Source organism: Xenopus laevis, chromosome 7L (genome assembly GCF_017654675.1).
Source record: "Xenopus laevis strain J_2021 chromosome 7L, Xenopus_laevis_v10.1, whole genome shotgun sequence".
Taxonomy (NCBI): Eukaryota; Metazoa; Chordata; class Amphibia; order Anura; family Pipidae; genus Xenopus; species Xenopus laevis.
In genome coordinates, this window is record NC_054383.1 from 133,764,052 (window position 1) to 133,787,037 (window position 22,986).

Consider the following 22,986-nt stretch of genomic DNA (forward strand, 5'->3'; position numbering starts at 1 on the left):
GCACTCTCAGGGAAAACATGGACAGTGGATCCTTTGGTCCTGAGATTCTTCAATGCCTTTAAGAGGGTAAAACCACATATCCGAAGCTTTTCACCTCCCTTGGACCTTCCGTTTGTCCTAGACAGTTTGACAAAGCCACCTTTTGAGCCTTTAGAAGACGTTTCCTTATGGAATCTTACACTTAAAGTCGCTTTTCTAGTTGCCGTGACGTCAGCATGCAGAGTGGGTGAGCTGGCAGCATTATCAGCTCTAGAGCCATTCACAGCAATTTACGAAGACAAGGTGGTTTTGAGACCCACTTTCAAATTTCTTATAAGGTGATATTTGACTTCCACATGGATTTAGAGGTTGCACTTCCTTCATTCCTTCATCCTTCGCCAAAGTCAGAAAAAGAGAGACAATGGCATAAACTGGATTTGGTCAGAGCCCTCACAATATACCTGGGGAGAACAAAAGCATGGAGAAAGTCGGATCATTTGTTTGTGATTCCTGGTGGCTTCAGAAAGGGGAAAACTCCATCTAAGTTCCTGGGCGATGGAGGCCAAAGCATCGCCAGAAGCGATTTGCAAGGTGGCAAGATGGTCCTCCATCAATACATTTATTAAGCATTATAGATTGGATGTTCTTTCCTCCCAGGAAGCAAGATTTTGCAGTCTGTTGTGAATATAACTAAATAGTGTGTTATGTCACTGCATTATGTGTCAAGTCCCTCCCTGTAGCTTTGGTAGTTCCCATTGGTGAATTGCTGCCATGGGTGACTAGGAAAACAGGAAATTTTTTATTACTTACCGTAATTTCTGTTTCCTGGTCCCTTTCCATGGCGGCATTCACCAAAGACTACCCACCCTTTTTTTGTGAGCTGTTCAACTAAGACAGTGAGTATAAGGGGGCGGGCGCTTTTAATTTGCTTGGGGAGGATCCTGTCCATTGGCCTGGTGAGGTGAATGATTTAACCCATTGGTGAATGCTGCCATGGAAAGTGACCAGGAAACAGAAATTACGGTAAGTAATAAAAAATTTCCTGTTTTTTCCCTATTAATAACATTGGGATCAGCCATAATTTTTACTGACCAGGCCAGTAAAATACCGGCCAGGTGGCAACCCAACTTGGGGGTGGTAAATTCCTACCTGACTCCTTGCATATTAGTCATGCTTCAGAATTTATTCCTAAATAAAATTAATTAAAATTCCCTGCACCTCTCCCCCACCCCCAACATAGTAAAGCTTATTTTTGGTGCCAGTTTCCCTTTAAGGTAGATTAGAATCCCTGACTTACCTGAGAGTTACATGTGATATGCCCCTAGAGAGTAATACAGGGATCCCCAACCTTTATGAACCTGTGAGCAACATTCAGAAGTAAAAGGAGTTGGGGAGCAACACTAACATGAAAAATGTCATTGGGGTGCCAAATAAGTGCTGTGATTGGCCATTTTGCAGCCCCTATGTGGATTGTCAACCTACATTGAGGCTCTGTTTGTCAGTAGATCTGTTTTTTATACAACCAAAACTTGCCTCCAAGCCTGGAATTCAAAAATAAACACCTGCTTTGAGGCCACTGGGAGCAACATCCAAGGGGTTGGAGAGCAACATGTTGCTCAGGAGCTACTGGTTGGGGATCACTGGAGTAATATATAAATATAAACCCATGGTTCTTTTCTCATTATTAGACTTGTGTTCTCCCTTGTACCGATAAATAAGTGATAAGATACAGTCTGTGCCTCGCTTCTCTGATCTGTCTGTGGCTGCACCAGGCTATGCCCAGGTCTTAAGTACCAACTGCCCACTTTCTGGGCTCAGTTTGAAGGCTAATTTGGGTGAGATGAGAATGCCCATATGTTCTGCTAGATACACCTGGAAGGCCAGCTTGACCTTGAAATTTAGGATGAACATTTATTTACTATTCTGCCTTTTATGTCTTGTATTTCCGACGTCGGGCATTGACCATTAGTTAGACCATCAAGAGCAGCTTGGACTAAAAAGTCTGATAACCACTGCTATAGAGTTTCAGTGAGCTTGTTGAATAAGGCTATAGTGAATGGTCTTCAGTCATGTCTTAACCGGATTCCTTTGATTACCTGTTTAAGACCTGCTCCTTTTGTTATATTCTTACTATCATTGAATTCAAGGAAGAACGGAATGCCACCAAGCCTCCTTTTTATCAGTTCCAGGGAATGTTGAGCATGGTAAAGCTCTAGCATGAAAGAATATCTCCCAGTTTAGCATATCAGCCAAAACAATCTTGACAATCCCTCCAGGAATTAACAAATCATCTCTATGTTGTGAATGAAAACGAGATTTCAGTTTATAATTTGGATGCCACATTAGCCATAATCTGGGGCTATCTTTCTTTTGCTTTCACTTCTTCTGCCAGATCCAGAAATGTATTTATCTGGAAGCAAGACAAGAAGCCAGCTAACATGTTACTATAAGCAGCTTTAGAAAAACGAATAACCAGAACAAACTGATCAGAGGTTCTCTGCTGATTTACCTGAGTTAATTAAAGATAATTATTTAATTGACAAGTAACTCTAACCAAACCTTCCAGCTACTATAAGAAAATATTTCAGAAGTACCATGTTTTTGGTCAGACCAGCTACATTCTATTTCTCATGCCACGTTTCTAGAGACCACTGGGCCCCTAAAGTAGCTCCCAAAGCCCGTGGAAGTGAAGAATTCCAAATCAGAGTGGCGTGACCATTCTAAATCATTAAAATTGCTATCAGTATCAGACTATCATCTTATGTTGGTTTATAAATATGGAGTTAACTGTGTTATGGCCAATTGCTAGGGCTACCAGTCTCCTAGGGAATACTTTACTCCTGATCCTGCCAGCAATGATGTATTATCTTAAAGGAGAAGGAAAGGCAAAAATGATTACCTAGCTCCTTTTAATCTACTCCCCAAGACCTACAAAAACGCTATGTTTTGAACTCACATTTCCTATTCTTATAGTGTAGAATCCATCTTCCGCTTTGGCTTGCATATTCATTCACCGAGGCGCCATCTTGGTGAAGTAGAGTAGGCTTCCGTTTCTTCATTATGCTTACTGCGCATGCGCGAAGAAAAAAAACCGCCGACCTTTGGAGCGCATCACTACTGATAATTCCTCGATCCTGCCGATACTATTTGGCTGGAGCAGTGGTAGGCAGGAAACAACGTTTTGTTAAAAGCGATCACAGTAACAGCGACGCTCCTCAATGGAGCGCTTTGTGTGCTAGATAATAGTAATGACTGCAGCAGGCACGCTCATCAAGGGAGCGCTATCTGTGTGTGTAACAATAATTATATATCCTGTGTATAAAACGATCAGTATATCATCAATGACAAGGCATCCTCACCTTAGCCTGCAGTATATAAATTTATGCCCCAATCACTGCACACCGCAAGCGCTTGATGCTGGCACTTAGGTGTCCAAAGTATATTTAAAAAAAAGTTGGCGTGTGACTCCCCACTCTCAGATGCTTCCATTCTGATTGGTTGGGGGGCGTGGCCATAAGGGTCAATGATGACACGCGCACATAGTTATTTGCATGCGCATAACTAATGATTTCTACCCAATGCACCTCAAGGCTGCCGCGGGCAGCAGGCAGGAAGAGCTGGAGAACCAAACAGCCGATTCGTGCAGGGAACCAACCAGGGCCGCACTGGTGTTGGACGGTGATAGCTCTACAACAGATACTTCTCAGTTAGGGATTTCTGGAGACTACATTAGTGGGGGCCATTATGTAATACAGCCCCATGATGGGGACACAGAAGACAGTTTAAATGACCCAGATGACACAAATGGATCTAAAGAAAGTTTTAGAGAGCAAGATATTTATCTCCCCATCGCTAATGTGGCAAGGATAATGAAAATTGCTATACGACAGACAGGAAAAATCGCAAAAGACGCCAAGGAGTGTGTACAGGAATGCGTAAGCGAATTTATTAGCTTTATAACATCTGAAGCGAGTGAGCGATGCCACCAGGAGAAGCGAAAGACCATCAATGGAGAAGATATTCTATTTGCAATGTCGACACTAGGCTTTGATAGTTATGTAGAGCCATTAAAGTTGTATCTTCAGAAATTCAGAGAGGCAATGAAAGGGGAAAAAGGCATTGGTGGTACAGTTACAACAGGAGATGGTCTGGGCGAAGACCTTGCAGAAGAACCTTTCACTAGCCAAATACCAGCAGGTTTAATAACCACAGATGGACAGCAACAGAATGTTATGGTTTATACCACATCATATCAGCAGATATCTGGTGTTCAGCAAATCCAGTTCTCCTGATTTTGAAGGAAAAATCCCAATGTGCAAACATGAGTCAGGAAGAAAGCTATAGCAATTTGAGTACAATGGAGTACAATGGTGTGTGAGGTCGTCCATTTCCCCCCCCCCCCTTCCCCCTTTTTTATTTAAATTTTTGTTTTTTGTATATTGCGTTGCTGTAATGTAGCTTTCTCAGGCATGTCATATGGGGAATAAAACCCACTGTTATATATATATATATATATATATATATATATATATATATATATATATATATATATATATATATATTTTTTTTTTTATTTTTCGTTAGTTTTAAGAATTGGATTTTAAATGCATTATTTCAGTAACTTTTTTTTTTTTTTTTGTACAAGAGTTCTGACTCCTGTATACATTGTAAATTAATGATTTATTACTGTCTGAGATTTGTAGACAGTTTCTTATTTTCATATTGAATTGTGTAACTTCTTTTGTAAATGGAATAAAGAAAAATGCTTCATTTGCGATGTTTACATTTTGATAAAAAGAGTGACGTCCCCCGAGTCCCACACTGCAGTGCTGAGAGATCGTAGCTGCTTCAACATGAGACCACAGAGAAACCAAGACCACAAGAAACAGTCAGTGATTTCTATCTACACCAGACTTTCTTTAGCAGGCTATTTCTTTTTTGCCTTTCCTTCTCCCTTAAAGGTTTCAACCGATTTCAATGCAGTCCGACCAATCCATCAAATTATCGTGCTGTTGTGGGATTTGAACGATCACAATTTTTCGCCCGACATCTGTCAGAAAATTGATTTAAAAATCGTTATCGGTCCCAGTGCAATCTCTCTATGTTTGCAGGGCCAAGCAGGCAGCTCCTCTTCAGTTTTCCTGGCAATATCGCCTGAAATGGTCTTTTTAGTTGTTGGACACATCGTACATTTAAACGTTTCGAGATAATAGTGGATAGTGTCGAAATCTTTCAGTTTGGTCAGTTTAGCTCAAGGTTGATGGAATTCCATGGCTTCACTGTCAATGTTGACACTAGAATTTAATTTTGTTGTATGAAATTAAAATGTTTGCCTTTGTGGCTACCATTTGTCCAATCTAGATAAAGGTATTTGGGGACTTTCCACTTTGTGTTGAGTTGTAGCAGCCTTGGAATTGGAATTGCCAAGTAATTGTATAATCAGTTCCAGTCTTGGTTCTATCAGTAAAGGAGGAAACCGTTTAGTATTAACAGAATAGTATCTGTCAACCTGAAGACTCAGCAGCTTGAAACACTGGGTGTATATATATATATATATATATATATATATATATGTAATATTCATTGTACATAGCTCTCTGCTGATAGTATCAGTATAGTCAAACCAGTACGAAATAATACGCCGATAGAGTAAGAGCGATACACCTGTTTATTTCATCTATGCATACTGCCTTCTGCTGTTGCAGAACTGCTCTGATCTTGCTCTATGTCCTTCCCTTCCATTGGTATGAGCAGCAAACAGAAGCCTGTACTGGAGTAATACTGAGGAGATAACTGCAAATTAGACACCCATTAAACAGGAGGATATCACTCTTCCAAACATTGTTAACCTTATCCAAACATGAGAAGTGCCTAAAGGTGGCCATAGATGCAAAGATCCGCTCGTTTGGCGACAATCCTCCACCATCCTGCAAAACTCCTCTTCTGCACCGCTCTGTGCTGCTCATTTTTTAATGGTGCTTTTAACTTATTCTGCCTTATTTGATTATGTGTGGCCCTTGCCTGCCTTCCCTGCACAAACACAATGATCTGTGCCAGGACTTCTTGCAAGATTAACCTTTTAACCCCCAGAGCTGGAGTAGATCCTTATGTCTCTTACCCAATAACCCAAAGTAAGAATGAAAAGATTAACTCTCTATAGGGCCAATTAACCCTATAGGGCCCTACACTTAGTTCAGGAAAAGTCAAACAGGCAGTAAAGGGACATGCATATGTAGCGCTATAGTAAACTGAGTGCCACAATTTCAACTATGAGCTTACGGTGTGGAGGCAGGGTGTCGTGGAACTGTAATAAAGTGCTATGCACAATAATTGGGCGCCAGTGGTTCTTTATGCTTAACCAGAGAACTTGGTTTATTTACAGTCCACAATCCACAATAGGAACATAGAGCACAGTCCACATAGGAACATAGGGCACAGAGGATAGCATATACTCACAAGCACCAATGATCAGTTTAGACCCTGCAGGCAAGGGAACATGTACAACAACAGTGAAGCAGCAATTGAAGGTACAATTCTAAGTCCCTACTTCTGGGCAATTATTACCCGGGATCTTAATCCCTCTGATTCTCCTCGTCGGAGCCTTAGACTGCTCAACTAAATAACCTGTCACTCCTAGAGTGACCTATTACAGAGTATAGCTTATCCTTTACTAGGCCTAATGTACCTAGGTTCCACTCCCCATTCCCTTCCTGCTAAAGCAAAATGGACCCTCATCACATGGTTACCCAGACCTTTATAATATGACACAGTGCCATCTACTGGTCACTGATTGAACTCCAAGGGCATAGCTTAAGGCAAAATAATGAAATAGGTCCCCCCATTAGGACCCATCAGAGCCGGACTGGGAGTAAAAAGCAGCCCGGGCAAAAAAAATCAAAGCAGCCCACATGTAAACACACAATGCTCTTGTACTCAGACACACTTATATATTGGGTTAAAACGTATATATTGGTGTCCACTTCGTGAGTCTGTTTACCCTCCATGTATGCAAAAAAAAATGATCCTTAACATAATTGTGATATACTGGCTAGATGCTATAATTCATCAGTGCAGTTGCCTATATAAATCAATCAATGGCTTGAAAATTAAATCAAAGGTCCAAATTGCTGTTATGGGGAACCACTCTTGTGCAATTTAGCATCTGTTAGTAAATCATTCCCAGTGTATTTGAAGTTTTTTTTAAAGAACTACCCTCAAACCTTCCTGTTGTATGGTAAATAGTACAAGAGAATACCTATGCTGAAATGGTTTTCTGGTATCTCTCTGTACAGACTATGAGCAAACTTAGGGGACTGTTCCTGCTGAATTGTGCTTAGTACAGGGAATACCTATGCTGCCATATTTTTATGGGATCTCTCTGTACAGACTATAAGCAAACTTAGGGACTGTTCCTGCTGAATTGTGCTTAGTACAGGGAATACCTATGCTGCCATAGTTTCTCTGTACAGACTATAAGCAAACTTAGGGACTGTTCCTGCTGAATTGTGTTTAGTACAGGGAATACCTATGCTGCCATAGTTTTATGGGATCTCTCTGTACAGACTATGAGCAAACTTAGGGGACTGTTCCTGCTGAATTGTGCTTAGTACAGAAGAATACCTATGCTGCCATAGTTTTATGGGATCTCTCTGTACAGACTATGAGCAAACTTAGGGGGCTGTTCCTGCTGAATTGTGTTTAGTACAGGGAATACCTATGCTGCCATAGTTTTATGGGATCTCTCTGTACAGACTATGAGCAAACTTAGGGGGCTGTTCCTGCTGAAATGTGCTTAGTACAGGGAATACCTATGCTGCCATAGTTTTATGGGATCTCTCTGTACAGACTATGAGCAAACTTAGGGGGCTGTTCCTGCTGAATTGTGCTTAGTACAGGGAATACCTATGCTGCCATAGTTTTATGGGATCTCTCTATACAGACTATGAGCAAACTTAGGGGCTGTTCCTGCTGAATTGTGCTTAGTACAGGGAATACCTATGCTGCCACCCCTGATGATACCTCATCAGGGGCGACATCTGTCAGGTGACAGAGTGGCAATTCCATGTATAAATACCAAAAAAATCATAACAGAAGAATGGCACAACTGCAATTTTTGCTAGCAAGGAAGGGGTTAAAATTCACATGTCAGCGTAATAAACATGACTTGTAGCCTTAATTGGGAAGCATTCTTTCTGCACTAATAGTCTGGGGAGGAGAGGATGAATCTGCAGCACCATGATACCCTGTAAGACCACCCTCATTCCTCTATTGTGTGATTTACCCTTTCGCCTCTCGTCTCATGAACCCACTTTTACTATTATACTATGCAGGGGATTTCCAGACGTGCTGCAAAATCGCTTTGTCAGGCTGCCAGCAGACAGAAACCGCGGCTACCAGCCCAGAGTCCCGGCAATGCAACAACTGCCAGTCCCGGTCTAACAACATGCCTCTTGTCATTTTCTGCAGCGTGGGCCTGGCCGGCACATGGGTTAAGCCCTGCTGTAACTCATCTGCTGCTGCACAGTCTCTATGTCGAAACTGACTAACCCAGGCTTCTCTCACAGCATTTCCAGCCAGAATGGATTGGAGCAGGGGAGTAAAGAAGCACCCGGTGACCCTGCAAAGTGGCGGCTCTTCAGGACTCCCCCCCCCCGCATTGCCAGGGCCATACTTACACCACTGTAACGAATGATCCTTCTCCCAGTCCCACCCCCCGGCCCATTTCACCTGTAAGTGGAGCGGCCCTTCGGGCAATTGCCCGATCGGGCAGATTGCCAGTCCGGGCCTGGGACCCATTGAGGTGTCTATAAGGGCTCTTACTCATGAGCGTTTTTACCTGCGCTCCCCTGCGTTCCGTTTTTCGGCGTTCAGCCGCAGGGGAGCGCAGGAATAGACGCATTTAATTTTTTAGAATGGGGCTGTACTCACACAGGCACATGTAGGCGCCGAACGCAGGTTGAGACGCAACATGCTGCATTTTTCCTGCGTTTGGCGCCTACATGCGCCTGTGTGAGTACAGCCCCATTCTAAAAAATTAAATGCGTCTATTCCTGCGCTCCCCTGCGGCTGAACGCCGAAAAACGGAATGCAGGGGAGCGCAGGTAAAAACGCTCATGAGTAAGAGCCCTAACACTGAGGATTTGCCTGCCAATATTATTAAGGGTGGCTTTTTTACCAGATCCCTACACACATATAATCAATTAAGAGGGAATGAGTTAAACGCACCATCTGAAATACAAACAAACCTGAGCAGTGCGGGAGAGGAGATTTCGAGAAAGAAGAGGCTTTTATTTTTTGCAGGAGTGGGTGTAAGATAACAGAGGCTGAAAGCAGTAGTACTTGCCACCCTACAGGAAGTAGTGTCCATATGAGGAGGCGTTTTTTTAAAAAAATATCTCTTATTTATTTGTGGGTTTTTCAACAAACATCACGTTTTTTTTTTATCTTTATAACAATTTCATTATCTAATAACAATCTACAATAAGCCTCAAAATTATCAAAGTAAAATAATGTTAAGTTAAACCGTGAGTATAGTAACCTGTAAATAATATAAAAGTATGGACTGTAAATTGTGAACCAGATAACAAAAAAAATAAAGAAACAAATTTCTTGTGCTGGAATAAGTCTCATGTTTAATAAAATGAAGAGCTAAGTGGCTTAGGATGTTTTTCAAACCAAGTAATACATTGAGACATAAACTGGTACACCCAAAGGATCCAACACCAAAAGAAAAACAAAGCAATGTGGTATACGGAGTCCAGTGTAGTGAGGAGAGCACAGATCTATACATTGAGGGCAAAACTATTTCTACACCTAAAAGACAAGAGCTTTGAAGATAGCAAGGTCCAAATATTGGATAAAGAAGAGGTGTGAAATAGGCAATTCATGTCAAGGCGGAGAAACCATCCCAAAACAGAGGCGGGGGCCTTCCACACCACCTGTCTGCTACATGAGTTGCATGGTACCTTGGTGTTCCTATTACAGTAACTACACAGCATGCACACCTCTGTGATTTCCAACTGTCACCTCTCTGAAGAGTTACAATGTGCCATTGTGATTGGATTAATGGAAGAGTTTATATGCCGAGGATTTCCCGTACCCGTCAGTTGTACTGAAGAAGCTGCTCAGATGAGTACTGAAATTCTTCAATGATTACACAGCTGCTCTAGATTTACTTTTTCTAGATATACCATGACCTGTTTGAATGAAAATCTTCCTAGTCATTTATTGAAGATGTTTCCCCTAGCTTCTTCATTTCAATGGAAGCAGACAGGTGGTGTTGAAGGGATGGTTTCTCTACCTCAGGGGTCCCCAACCTTTTGAACCCGTGAGCAACATTCACACGTATAAGGAGTTGGGGAGCAACACTAGTATAAAAAAAATTCTTGGGGTGCCAAATAAGTGCTGTGATTGGCCATTTAGTAGCCATTATGTGGATTGTCAACCTACATTGAGGCTCTGTTTTGCAGTGCACCTGGTTTTAATGAGCAACATCCAAGGGTTTGGAGAGTAACATGTTGCTCACGAGCTTCTGGTTGGGGATCACTGCTCTACCTTATCATGCATTGCCTATTTAACAACTTGTTCAGACCAGTGTAGACAAAATCCAGAAGCATACCAAATATATAGTTTCTCTGTTAAAATAGGTGATTTGTTTATTACAAAGCAATGTTTGAGACCCCTCCGGGCCCTTTATCAAGGCTTGATAAAGGGCCCGGATGGGTCGGAAACTATGCCTTGTTTGTGAACTGCTTCTGGGCTAAATAAATCACCTATTTTCACGCAGCAACTATTTTTTGGTGTGCTTCTGGATTTTGTCTATACTGACTTTTGAAGGGGATTTCTGGTTGAGCACCCACCACTTTCAACAAGTGGAAACTTCACAGGTAGAGCACTCCATTCTCGTGCAGCAGTATTTGTTCAAACCAATGGTCTTCTCTTGTAAAACATTGTTCTCTTCAAGGATCAGTTGTATCAGCTCCCAAATGTACAGATCTGTGAGCTCCTCACTACACTGGACTGTGTATAGCACTTAGCTTTTCTTTTCAAAGAAATCTGATGTACACAGGGGGACCTTGAAAACCATCTGTCTGCTACATACAATGTTGTTCTAACTTCTTTACCTTGGTGGTTTCACAAAACTTCACATCTCCATTCATGGAACTCTCACAAGTAACATCGGCCTCTCTGAGTTGAATGATACACATTATTCACACCTCTGTGAGTTTCTGTCACGACCGGCACCCAATACCAGAACAAGTGCCAAGCACCCTGGTCTCGGCTCGGCTTCACCAGTAGTGTGACCACCGTTGGGCTTCGGGAGGAGCCCTCAGCTTACTTGGGTGCCACCTGGACTTAATGAGGGGTACAAGGCGAGATGTTCTGGCTGGCAAAGGGGCACTGCTGTTAGCAGAGTCTTTTGGGCCGAAGGTCACGGTACATGGTGCCGGCGGATAGGGCGACCCCGCCGCACAGGTATTTTTCTTACGGTTTCACTTATAATTTATTATTATAGTAATTATTATTAATAGTGACACTTCATTTTAATTCCAGGAACAATTAGCAAATCCCTGTTTGTAAATGAGCAAAACAGGACAACCCCCACATTTCATTGGGCGGACCCTCCCTGAAATCAAGGCAAATTATGTAAGGAAATACATATTAATGAAGGTGCAACATTCAGGAACTTCTCAAAGATAGGGTTTTTTCTTCTTGGTAACTATCAGCAGATTCGTTATTTAGCAATCACTGCCTTTCACGAGTTCCATCACTAAGAATGTTCTTCATTTAGTCTTAGAAGTTCTGCTTCATTTGTAGCTGAAGTGTTACTTTCCAGCCCAGAAACCACCCTGTTTTTAAAAAAGAATTAGAAAGAGGAATTATATAGATACTGCATTGGACCATGGAATTGAACAAGGGAGGGCTGGCATTGTATGATTTGTAGGGGAAGGGGTTCAAAACGAATAATGTTGCTCAATGTGGTTCTCATTTAAGTTAACTTCTAGTATGTTATAGAATGACTAATTATAAGAAATGTTTCAATTGCTTCAATTGCCCACAGTTTTTGAATTATTTCCTTCTTCTTCTTCTGACTCTTTCCAACATTCAAATGGGGGTCACTGACCCCATATAAAACAAATGCTCTGTAAGGCTACACATGTAGTTATTACTACTTTTTATTACTCATCTTTCTATTTAAGCCTCTCCTATTCATATTCCAGTCTCTTATGCAAACCAATGTATGGTTGCTAGGGTAATTTGGACCCTAGCAACCAGATGGCTGAAATTGCAAACTAACTCAAACCATGAATTATAAAAAATTAAAACCAGTTGCAAATTGTCTCAGAATATCACTCTCTACGTCAGTGATCCCCAACCAGTAGCTCGTGAGTAACATGTTGCTCACCAACCCCTTTGATGTTGCTCTCAGTGGCCTCAAAGCAGTTGTTTATTTTTGAATTCCAGGCTTGGAGGCAAGTTATGGTTGTATAAAAACCAGGTGCACTGCCAAACAGAGTCTCAATTTAGGCTTACAATCCTCATAGGGGCTAGTAAATGGCCAATCACAGTCCTTATTTGGCACCCCAGGAACATTTTTCATGCTAGTGTTGCTCCCCAACTGCTTTTACTTCTGAATGTTGCTCATGGGGTCAAAAGGTTGGGGATCCCTGCTCTACGTCATAGTAACAGTTAATTTAAAGGTGAACAACCCCTTTAAATGTCTAGTTAGTTATATTAATGACCCTGGGCCTAAGAGCAAATGCTTTTCAGATTTCCTTGCCAGTCCTAACCCTAGATGTTGTCCTCTCCTGTAATCCTCCTGTAATCCTCTCCCATGTTGTCTGTTTGTTTGCCTGGAGACCAAAAATACAGATCAACCCACTTGGGTGGCCAGATTGAGCAAAGGGACCCTGGTCTGGTGACCTTACCAAATGAGTGGCCCTGCTGCTGATACCCAGCTTTAGACAAGGCTGAAACTTTAATGGAAAAGGGAACATTCTTCCTTGTGATATCAGGGTTACAGGTGAGTAGGGTAAGTGGCTATGGTTGCCATCTACAATCACAATTCCTGCAGTTATTTTAGGGCCAAGTGTCATCTATTAACCAGACTCCTAATACTCACTTTAAAGAGATGGAATGTGGAATTTTCCTTCTGAAAAACAGAAAATGTCCATAAATCCCAGAGCTAAACAGGTCCGACTAATCATAGGAATGAACTGAACTTACCTTCTACAGAACATGACTATGAGTATCACAGCAATGATGGTGGGAACAATCACTCCTATTGATGCCCATATGGCAATGATATTGTTAGGGTTTTTAGATGGTGGCATTTCATTATCATCTTTATGCTGGCAAAACCCTGAAATAAAACACAGTCTAGATTAGAGATAAATGACCCTGATGGAACCAAAATACTCAGTGTCGGACTGGGACACCAGGGGCCCACCAAAAACCCTTAGACCAGGGGCCCACCCAAAAACCCTTAGACCAGGGGCCCACCCAAAAACCCTTAGACCAGGGGCCCACGGGAGTTTTCCTGGTATCCCTGTGAGCCAGTCCGACACTGAAAATACTGAGACATTAGCTGGGCTTTCCTTACAATCCTGGACAATCTATTTACTTGTCAATACATAATCAATAACACACAGTCATTCAGGGGATGTTAAATGAATGGTGTCTAATGAATGTGCTACTGTTTAAGTTAAAGGGAATGTCAACTCAAAAAAAATATCTATTAAAAGAAAACCTAATTGGAAGCAACTTATATATATACATCCATTACAATTTGTCTATGGTTTTTAAGTTATTTGTATATTGTGTAAAGCTGTTAAAAGCAGTGTGTGTCCCTTTTTATTACCTGCACTGGTGGTTCAGACTGTTGATACAACGTAAGACAAGGCAGCTGATTAACACACCTGTCTTTGCTGCTGGGGAACTGCAACACTGTTTAAAAAAGTAACATCCAGGAGTTAAGCAAATTCTGCTTTAAGTAGCAATTACATTTGCAAATAAATATAAAAGCACTGATTTTTTTTTTTTTTAAATAATGCATCTTGGACAATGCTTAGAATTATGTTTTCTTTTATTTTTGTATTTTTGGGGTTGACTTTCCCTTCATTTTGGTGAGTTTAAGTTTTATACTTGGACTAGTGATACATTAGTTTGTTTGCTGAGTCTTGAGTGCATTTCTAACAGAGACCAAACTGTATGTTCTTGCAGCAATTACTAAAATATTTGACAGAGAAACGACACGGTAAATGTGACTGTGTCAGGAAGTGGTAAAGAATCTCATTGAAGCCTGTCTGATGTGCGATAAAAAAGAAAGGGGAGGAACTGCTTATGTCCTGTATCTACAGAAAGTTGGAGAGAGGCCTGTTGACCTATTTTTACAAATTTGGAATGGAGTCTATGGGAGAAGGCCTTTCCGTAATTTGGAGTTTTGTGGATAACGGGTTTCCAAATAACAGTTTCGACAGAGGGCAGTGAATAAGGAAAGCATGGTGTAAGTGGCAGGGTGCACTGAATAACACAAATATATATATACAGTATAGAGAGGTATAGGAACCTGTTATCCAGAATGCTCAGGGCATGGGGTTTTCTGGATAATGGATCTTTCTGTAATTTGGATCTTCATACCTTAAATAAACTAAAAAATCATGTAAACATTAAATAAACCCCATAGGCCGATTTTACCTCCAATAAGGATTAATTATATCTTAGTTGGGATCAAGTACAAGTTACTGTTTTATTATTACACAGAAAAAGGAAATCTGTGTTAAAATTTAAAAATGGGTTTCCAGGTAATGGATCCTATACCTGTATTACATGCAGTGACTTTACTACCTATAAATACAGTACTGTGGCTTCTTAGAGCAGGAGTTGCTTTCTCAATCCAAACTGACCAATGCATCACATATTTGTATGACCAATTCTGATTTTTAAAGTTAGTGTTTTGGTCAAGGTCCTAAATCTTCTGTCCGTCCTGATAGACAGGGAGATCATTGGCTGATAGACAGGAACAGGGTTGGACTGGGGGGCCCGGGGGCCCACCGGGACTGCTGTCCAGGGCCCTCCTCTGGCCCCCCTACTGTGACGTGAAGGCTCCGCTCGGCACGCTTGCCCAGGCGGAGCACAGCGCGCATTAGAAAACGGCGCTGCAATGCGCCGGAAAAAAAATATTTTTTTAGAAAAACTGTTGGGAGAGGGGGCCTGGCTCGGCCCTCTAGGGTCAAGGCCCACCGGGTTTTTTCCTGGTGTCCTGCCGGGCCAGTCCGACACTGGACAGGAAGCTCATTGGCTGATAGACAGAGAGCTCATTGGCTGATAGACTAATCCACAATAAGGATTCTTCCTTCTAATTTGGGATACAGTGATGAGTTTAATAGTCTGTCCCTAATGTGGAGAATTAAAGGGGATGTGCACCTTTGAGATAATGTAGAGAGGGATATTCTGAGACAATTTGCAATTGGGTTTCTTTTTTATTTGAGGTTTTTGAGTTATTTAGCTTTTTATTCAGCAGCTCTCCAGTTTGCAATTTCAGCAATCGGGTTGCTAAGGTCCAATTTCCCCTAGCAATCATGCATTGATTTGAATAGGAGACTGGAATATGATTAGGAGGGGCCTGAATAGAAATATGTCTAATTAAAAGTAGTAATACAAATACATTTGTAGTCTTACAGATGGGGTCAGTGACCCACATTTGAAAGCTGGAAGGAGTTATTAAAAATCTATAAAAAAATTAATCATGAAGACCAATTGAAAAATTTGCTTATAACTGACCATTCTATAACAGTTAACTGAAAGGTGAACCAACCCTGATACTGGTAGACCTCTTCTTTATAGGACATGTACAAATGAGTCGTCTCAATGAGTTCAAGCTGAGATGTATCTGAGCCCTGAACATGCCTTTCATTTTAAAGGATGGTAGGAGTGAATACACTGTGAACGCATAATTATGCACATGAACTTTAGTCAGGTATAGGACCTGTCAGGTATAGGACCCGTCAGGTATAGGACCCGTTATCCAGAAACCCCTCATCCAGAAAGCTCAGAATTACAGAAAAGCCGTCTCCCATAGACTCCATTTTATGCAAATAATCCACATTTTTAAAAATGATTTCCTTTTTCTGTGTAATAATAAAACAGTAACTTGTACTTGATCCCAACTAAGATATAATTAATCCTTATTGGAAGCAAAAGCAGCCTATTGGGTTTCTTTAATATATATATGATTTTATTATAGACTTAAGGTATGAAGATCCAAATTATGGAAAGATCTATTATCTGGAATACCCTAGGCCTGAGCATTCTGGATAACCGGTCCACTACCTGTATTCCTTCTTACCTTCAAACAAGGCCTCTGCAGACCTGCCCACCTTCCCAGCTCCATATTCCAGATAGAAGGTCTTATATTCCAGATCCATTGTTTGCAACAACAAGCAAGTGTCGTTGACCAGAGTCACGTGGGAGGAATTAGTGCAAGTTTCTTTATGTTTGGGGAACTTCATCTGGAAACTGCAGTATTCTGTTGTGGTCCCTATTTTGATGGAAAGATGTTGGTTCAACAGATGTTCCCCATTGGTAGAGAATCGGTACTGATGGCAGTTGTTGGGAAAGGCTGGATGGGGAAGAAGTAACACTTTAAAAAATACGAAAAATCGTATTTACTTTCTGTTGTGAATAATTTATAGGCACTTTTCTTGTTTGTATGATACCTGGGGATCTATCTACTTTCCTCCAGGCATGTGATTCTAGTTCTACTTTTGCTTATTACATTACAAACCCATTATTTATTTACTCCAGAACTGTGTAAGACAAAAGAAATATGACACGTTGCTGTCTCCTTGACTATAAATATGTCAACATCTTCCGAACTTTTTCTTTTTTCTATCCCAATAATATGACAAATCAAGCTGGCAGTTTCTAAAAACAGCAATTTTGCTCCAGACGTGATCATAGAGCAAGTTCTGGAATCACTAGAATGGCTTTGGAATGAGACAAGCCATTTGATTACTTTGTAGTTACAGCCAATGGAACTCATTCAGCAAAAGTCTCATCTTAAAAATATAAGATCCCTTGGTGCTTTTCCTGAAATCTTTCTATCCTTGAGCCTTTGCACTTACACAGTGGGTGATGCTTAGGGTACTAACCCTTCTGCTCTACTTGGTGGAGCCTCTGGATGCTCTACTAAATTCCCTTGATCCAACTCTCAATCTTGGCATTATAACCGTAGTTTACTTTCTTATGAGCTAGCTCTACCTTGCATATCTTCTACTGAGGCCTAGAATCAGGTTCTTAAGCACTCTCCACCCATTCCAACAAGAGGGGTCCACTTAGACAGAACTTTGGGATTCCCTCACTTTCATAAAATAGAAGAACCCTCTGACATCACTTATCAACTAGAAACTCACAGAGCATACCTAACCATGAATGCCTCCACCCAACTCCGTACAGACCAAGCCAATCATTGGAGGTAACCCTTATGTGAAATTTCCTAAATACGACTTATACCCTTCTCATGGAGAGAACCCTCTCTAACTCTCTATAGATTAAATGAGTTTACACTGAACCCTCTCAATGTGAGTGCAATGTTCTACTTACGTAATGCTGTGCCGAACAGTAGGGACAATAGTAGAGACAATTGTATTAATGTTATTTGAAGTTTTCCACATTGACCTCCTGGAAGAGCAAAGTGATATGACATATTAGAATGGGAAAGTCTTGTTACTATTTTCATTAAGAAGAGACAGACGCCTACAGTTGGTACATGCTTTTCTGTCATGAGATATATGGTATCTTACCAGATTTCAGTGCAAAATGTATCTTCTGCAACAAAGAGTGCAACAGTCGGGGTCTAACACATGAATAAGGCAACATGGTCTCCTCCAGCTCTGTCACTGGACCTCTCTTGGTTGTCATATTCTTTAGCACTTTGTAGAGGTTTGTATAATGATGGCTTGTGTTCTTTTGCTCAGACTGTTGCAGGGAGCCATTTTTGTTCTCTGGGACCTGGAATGCATCTTCTGCTGTGATGATCCACTCACAGGATTATTACCCTCAGGACCTTCAAGTCTTGTTGTGATCACATTCCATAGATGTAAGATTAAGATAAGATATTTTAAGCGTGGGATAATAATACATACCTCTTTAAACCTGTGTCAAAGTGTAGGCTACATACAGTAGATCGATATAAAAACATCCATTATAATATAAATGGTTTGCTCATAAGGCCAATTCCTGATGGGACTCCACCACTCTCAAGAAGAGATTAGATAGGATGTGTAATCTCCTTGATGAAGTGGTTCTACTGGCAGATATGCTGGTTTCTAGAAAGACCCAGTTCTGGTGCCATGTTAGAGGCAATGGTATTCTCTAGTTTTCTGGGGGAACACTATTTCTTATGCATTCCCTTTTTCCTGGATTAATCCTCAACAGCTAAAGTTTGAAAATTAGTTGGGGATAATCTCACACCAAGGGGGTTATTTATCGAAATCTGAATTTATCTCATTATTTTCTGAAATAAGTCCGACCAAAGCCGCACAGGTGATTTCCCCTTATTTATCAATATATTTTCCAAAAAAAAACACAAAATCTTTGGATGGTTGACCAGTGTCGGACTGGCCCACCGGGATACCAGGAAAACTCCCGGTGGGCCAAAGTGTCAGTGGGTCCCTCATGCTGCTAAACTTTTGGCCTATTTCATGGTCATTCGCTATTATATGAGAACAAAGAGACTCAATAGATGGAATAATAGATTACAGTATGTAAAGAAAACAAAAGAATATTAGTACTGAGAGTGGGCCCCTGGTTTAAGGTTTTATAGTGGGCTCCTGGTCTAAGGTTTTTTGGTGGGCCCCTGGTGTCCCAGTCCGACACTGCAGTTGACTTATATACAACCTTGGCAGATCTGAGATGCCGGATTTTTGCATTCTGACTTTTTCTTCCTCGGGGTATTCTAAATCCCGAAAGATTTGAGGTGTTTTTTTCACTAAAAATTCAGATTTTATAGTATGTATAGTCGTCTTTGGCATTCTGACTTTAATAAATAACCTCCCATGTGGAGGATGTTTATTTCATAAAAGTCCTTGGGGCCTCATTTATAAACACTGGGCAAATTTGCACCTGGGCAGTAACCCATAGCAACCAATCAGTGATTTGTTTTTTTTCAGCCAGCTGTAGGTTGAACACTGAAAGCAATCATCTTATTGGTTGCCATAGGTTACTGCCCAGGTGCAAATTTGCCCATTGTTTATAAATAACCCCCCTTGTCTCTATGGAGTGAATTGGCCTACCTGCTGGTATTCCTACTGTTTTCTAGTTACTGATAATAGGTAAGATTAAATCATAAGTTAAATCATACATTGCACTAAAGTGATCCCTACTGCCTAAACTCAACTCATCTACAGTATATTAACATAGAGGAGGCAGTTGGCCGGCCTGAACCTGGAGAAACTTCTCTTGATGAAAATGAATTCTTCGTTAATTGACGAATATTCACAGTTTCGTACTGGAGAAACTTTACCCGGTGAATCGATTTGAATGTTTATCATCCAAGAAATGGACACACTCCACCTTTTAGTAAAATTGCTGATGTTGTGGTGGATTTTTGTGGAAAAATACTCCAAATTTGAACTTGCACCCTTTAGTAAATACAATGTGCCCTTCTTTGTATTCATTATTAGGCTTGATACTGTAAATCTGGCCCTTAAAGTTATTTTTTAAAGACAATTGCTATTGAAAGCTGCAAACTCCTGCTTGTTACTATATAAACAACTTTGCAAAAGTCTTAGTTCCCCAGCAGCAAAGACAGTTCAATAGCAATACATATACAAATAACTGAAAAACCAGAAAAAACTAAAATTGTTATGAATATATATTGCAAGTTTGGTTAGAATTAGGTTTCTTTAAAGGGATTCTTTCATGATTTTTATGATGTAGTTTTTATTTCTAAATGACACTGCAAATAATTCACTGTACAATATAAAATGTCATTCCTGAACCAGCAAGTGTATTTAGTTGTAATATTGGTGTGTAGGTGCATCTCAGGTCATTTTGCCTGGTCATGTGATTTCAGAAAGAGCCAGCACTTTAGGATGGAACTGCTTTCTGGCAGGCTGTTGTTTCTCCTACTCAATGTAACTGAATGTGTCTCAGTGGGACCTGGATTTTACTATTGAGTGTTGTTCTTAGATCTACCAGGCAGCTGTTATCTTGTGTTAGGGAGCTACTATCTGGTTACCTTCCCATTGTTCTGTTGTTAAGGTGACGATAAATGCACAGATAATTTTCTTACAATATTCGGTGCGTGTATGGTGGGAAAAGAGCCAACCGATATCGGCAGAAGACTTGGAAAACGGTCGGCTCGTCGATTGGGCTGGACGGAAAATTTTGATGAACCTGAACATCAGCCATTGTTAGTGCTGAATCGTCTGATATAGGTAAAATTCTATTGTTTCTACCTGTATATCTCTACACGTGTGTATTGAAACAAAGATCGTAATTGTTACGTCTATGGCCACCTTTAGGCTGCTGGAGGGGGAAGGGTGGGGGTGATATCACTCCAACTTGCAGTGCAGCAGTAAAGAGTGACTGAAGTTTATCAGAGCACAAGTCACATGACTGGAGGCAGCTGGGAAACTGACAATATGTCTAGCCCCATGTCAGATTTCAAAATTAAATATAAAAAAAATCTGTTTTCTCTTTTAAGAAACTGATTTCAGTTCAGAATTCTGCTGAAGCAGCACTATTAACTGATGCATTTTGGGAGAAAAAAAAAACATTTTTTCTCATCATTTCTCATAATATCCCTTTAATTAGGCAAAATAATAATTTTTTAGGTTGACATTCCTTTTAACTGGCTGTCTGGTTGTTAAGCTCTCTCATCCTAACTAGTGGTAGATTAATGACATGTGGGGCCCCTGGGCTGTATCCACACAGGGCCACCTTCCAGGTAACTGCTGGGTGCAGATAAGTACAGAACAGGCACATGTGCAGCCGAGCTCTCTATGCTTCTTCTCCCAGCAGGCATGTCCGACTGGACCCAGCAGAGACAGAGACAAGTGGTTTCGCTTGAATGTTGAGGTTCTGGTTGCCTTTAAGGGAGCCATTGGCTCCCTTTCCTCTCAATATTCATAATGAAATTAATAAAAGAATCACAAAACTTCTCCCAGTGAGGACGGCACAAGGGTCCAGATTGGTCGGTATTTTTAGGAGCAATTTGGGGAAGGAAACAAAGGAAGAGGGAGACGTTCGTAAGGGGCGTCTGCTCTGTTCTCTCTCCTTCTGCAGAATGAGAGGGAAAAGCGAAACTGATGTATTTACCATTATTATTACTGTATTATTTTGCTTTTTCCTGTAGGGGGAGATTTAAGTCAAACAAAGACTATGAAAATGATGTGACACTACCCAGCAGGGCTGCCATCAGAAATCACGGGGCCCCGCACAACTACATTGTCTGAGCCCCCCTCGCCATCCCTCCCTACAAGTTTTTTTAAAAAAAAAAAAAAAAATTGGCCAGGGCCACTACAAGCAAGTTTTTAAGGAAAAATAATTGGCCAGGGTCCCTACAAGTTTTTTGTTTTTTTTTAAAAAATAAATAAATTAGCCAGGGCCCCTACACATTTAAAAAAAAAAAGCAATTGGCCAGGGCCCCTACACATTTAAAAAAAAAAACAATTAGCCAGGGCCCCTACACATTTAAAAAAAAAAACAATTAGCCGGGGCCGCTACACATTTAAAAAAAAAAAAAGATTGGCCAGGGCCCCTACAAGTTTTTTAAGAAAAACAATTGGCCAGTGCCCCTACAAGCAAGTTTTTTAAGAAAAATAATTGGCCAGGGTCCCTGCAAGTTTTTAAAAAAAACAAAAAAAAAAACAATTGGCATGGGCCCCTACAAGTTAAAAAAAAAACAACAATTGGCCAGGTCCCCTACAAGTTTAAAAAACAAACAAACAAAAAAAAAACACAATTAGCCAGGGCCACTACACGTTTTTAAAAAACAAAAACAATTGGCCAGGGCCCCTACAAGTTTTAAAAAAAAAAAACACAATGAGCCAGGGCCCCTACAAGTTTTTAAAAAACAAAACAAGAAAACAATTGGCCAGGGCCCTTACAAGTTAAAAGAAAACTGCACTTACCTTAGCCAGGGAGTTCTGGTATCTTCAGTTTTTTGTGCTCTGATTCGCCAGTGAAATGTAAGTCTGGATGTTATATGTTTGGCAAGTAAGTGATTCTTATTTTGGACTTATACTGCTGAAGTGAAGCTGTTTTGTTTTCTGTACCACTGCTGAAAGACTTAACTTGAGTTGAGAAAAACAGACAGTTTACCTTCAATCTGGAGTGGCCTGCATGTCTGCTGGAAAACCCCGCTGTGATCCCCGAACTTCACAACTGGTGGTCGGATGTGGGCAGGCACTACAGAAGGGCAAAGACAATTTTTTTTCTCTCTCTCTGAAAACTGACATTTAAAGAGCCAGTAATCCATTTTTTGCTAAGATGGAGGAACTGTTGCAGCAACTTGCTCGAGCTACAGTTCAGCTTCAGCAGAGCATGGCCGTGCAGCAGCAGGCTACAGAGGCTCCGCAAAATGCTCAGCAAAAGAGTCTGGAGGCTCAGCTGTCTGCTATGGTGACTCAACAGCACTCCACAGACATACCTCCCAACATTTTGGAAGTAAAAAGAGTGACAAAAAAATTTTCCCCGCACGTAGCGCAGCAATTTTTTGACCACACCCCTTTCTGTGGCCACACCCCCTAATTACCATGTTTGTTTTATAAAATTTGGCAGGTTATGAAAGTTTGAAAATATTTCTCCTTATCTAAACTGTGTTTTTGTGTCTCAAAATTGTTAAAAAGTAACTTATTTGCACCTGTTAGCTGTTCTGGGCTCTCTGCTAAAAGCCAATTAAGTGAGAAACTTTGTTTCTTTTTCTGGCTGTTCAGTGCAGAGAAAAGAGGGACTTTCCAGTACAAATGAGGGACTGCGGGTTGAGCTGTCAAAAGAGGG

The 22,986-nt window shown here is 40.9% G+C and overlaps 2 protein-coding genes across 3 annotated transcripts; one reads left to right on the forward strand and one right to left on the reverse strand.

Annotated features, from left to right (window-relative positions):
* Positions 1 to 3,557: 3,557 nt before the first annotated feature.
* LOC121395518 (nuclear transcription factor Y subunit beta) lies at positions 3,558 to 4,381 on the forward strand. The gene has a single exon (XM_041569099.1). It carries the CDS (start codon positions 3,558 to 3,560, stop codon positions 4,269 to 4,271), a length of 714 nt encoding a protein of 237 aa, XP_041425033.1. The 3' UTR covers positions 4,272 to 4,381.
* Positions 4,382 to 11,436: 7,055 nt separating this feature from the next.
* Positions 11,437 to 22,669, reverse strand: LOC108696898. 2 transcript variants are annotated; one of them, XM_041569803.1, is made up of 7 exons: positions 22,309 to 22,669; positions 17,784 to 18,054; positions 17,584 to 17,661; positions 16,328 to 16,600; positions 13,207 to 13,342; positions 13,103 to 13,132; positions 11,437 to 11,828 (listed from the first exon to the last, which is right to left on the reverse strand). In XM_041569803.1, exons 2-7 carry the CDS (start codon positions 17,899 to 17,901, stop codon positions 11,750 to 11,752), a joined length of 714 nt encoding a protein of 237 aa, XP_041425737.1. In that variant the 5' UTR covers positions 17,902 to 18,054; positions 22,309 to 22,669; the 3' UTR covers positions 11,437 to 11,749. The 2 variants fall into 2 exon arrangements, with proteins under 2 accessions (XP_041425737.1, XP_018082091.1); XM_018226602.2 differs by having other exon boundaries at positions 22,119 to 22,669.
* Positions 22,670 to 22,986: the final 317 nt, after the last annotated feature.

Bases quoted from the DNA above. Each gene is read 5' to 3' on its own strand.
- LOC108696898 (XM_041569803.1), bottom strand. From the start codon at position 17,901: ATGACAACCAAGAGAGGTCCAGTGACAGAGCTGGAGGAGACCATGTTG. The intron at 16,601-17,583 runs GTAAGTAGAACA...TTCCCCATCCAG, and splicing joins ACTGTTCGGCACAGCATTAC to CCTTTCCCAACAACTGCCAT. The intron at 13,343-16,327 runs GTAAGAAGGAAT...GTTTTATTTCAG, and splicing joins TGCAGAGGCCTTGTTTGAAG to GGTTTTGCCAGCATAAAGAT.
- LOC121395518 (XM_041569099.1), top strand. From the start codon at position 3,558: ATGCACCTCAAGGCTGCCGCGGGCAGCAGGCAGGAAGAGCTGGAGAAC.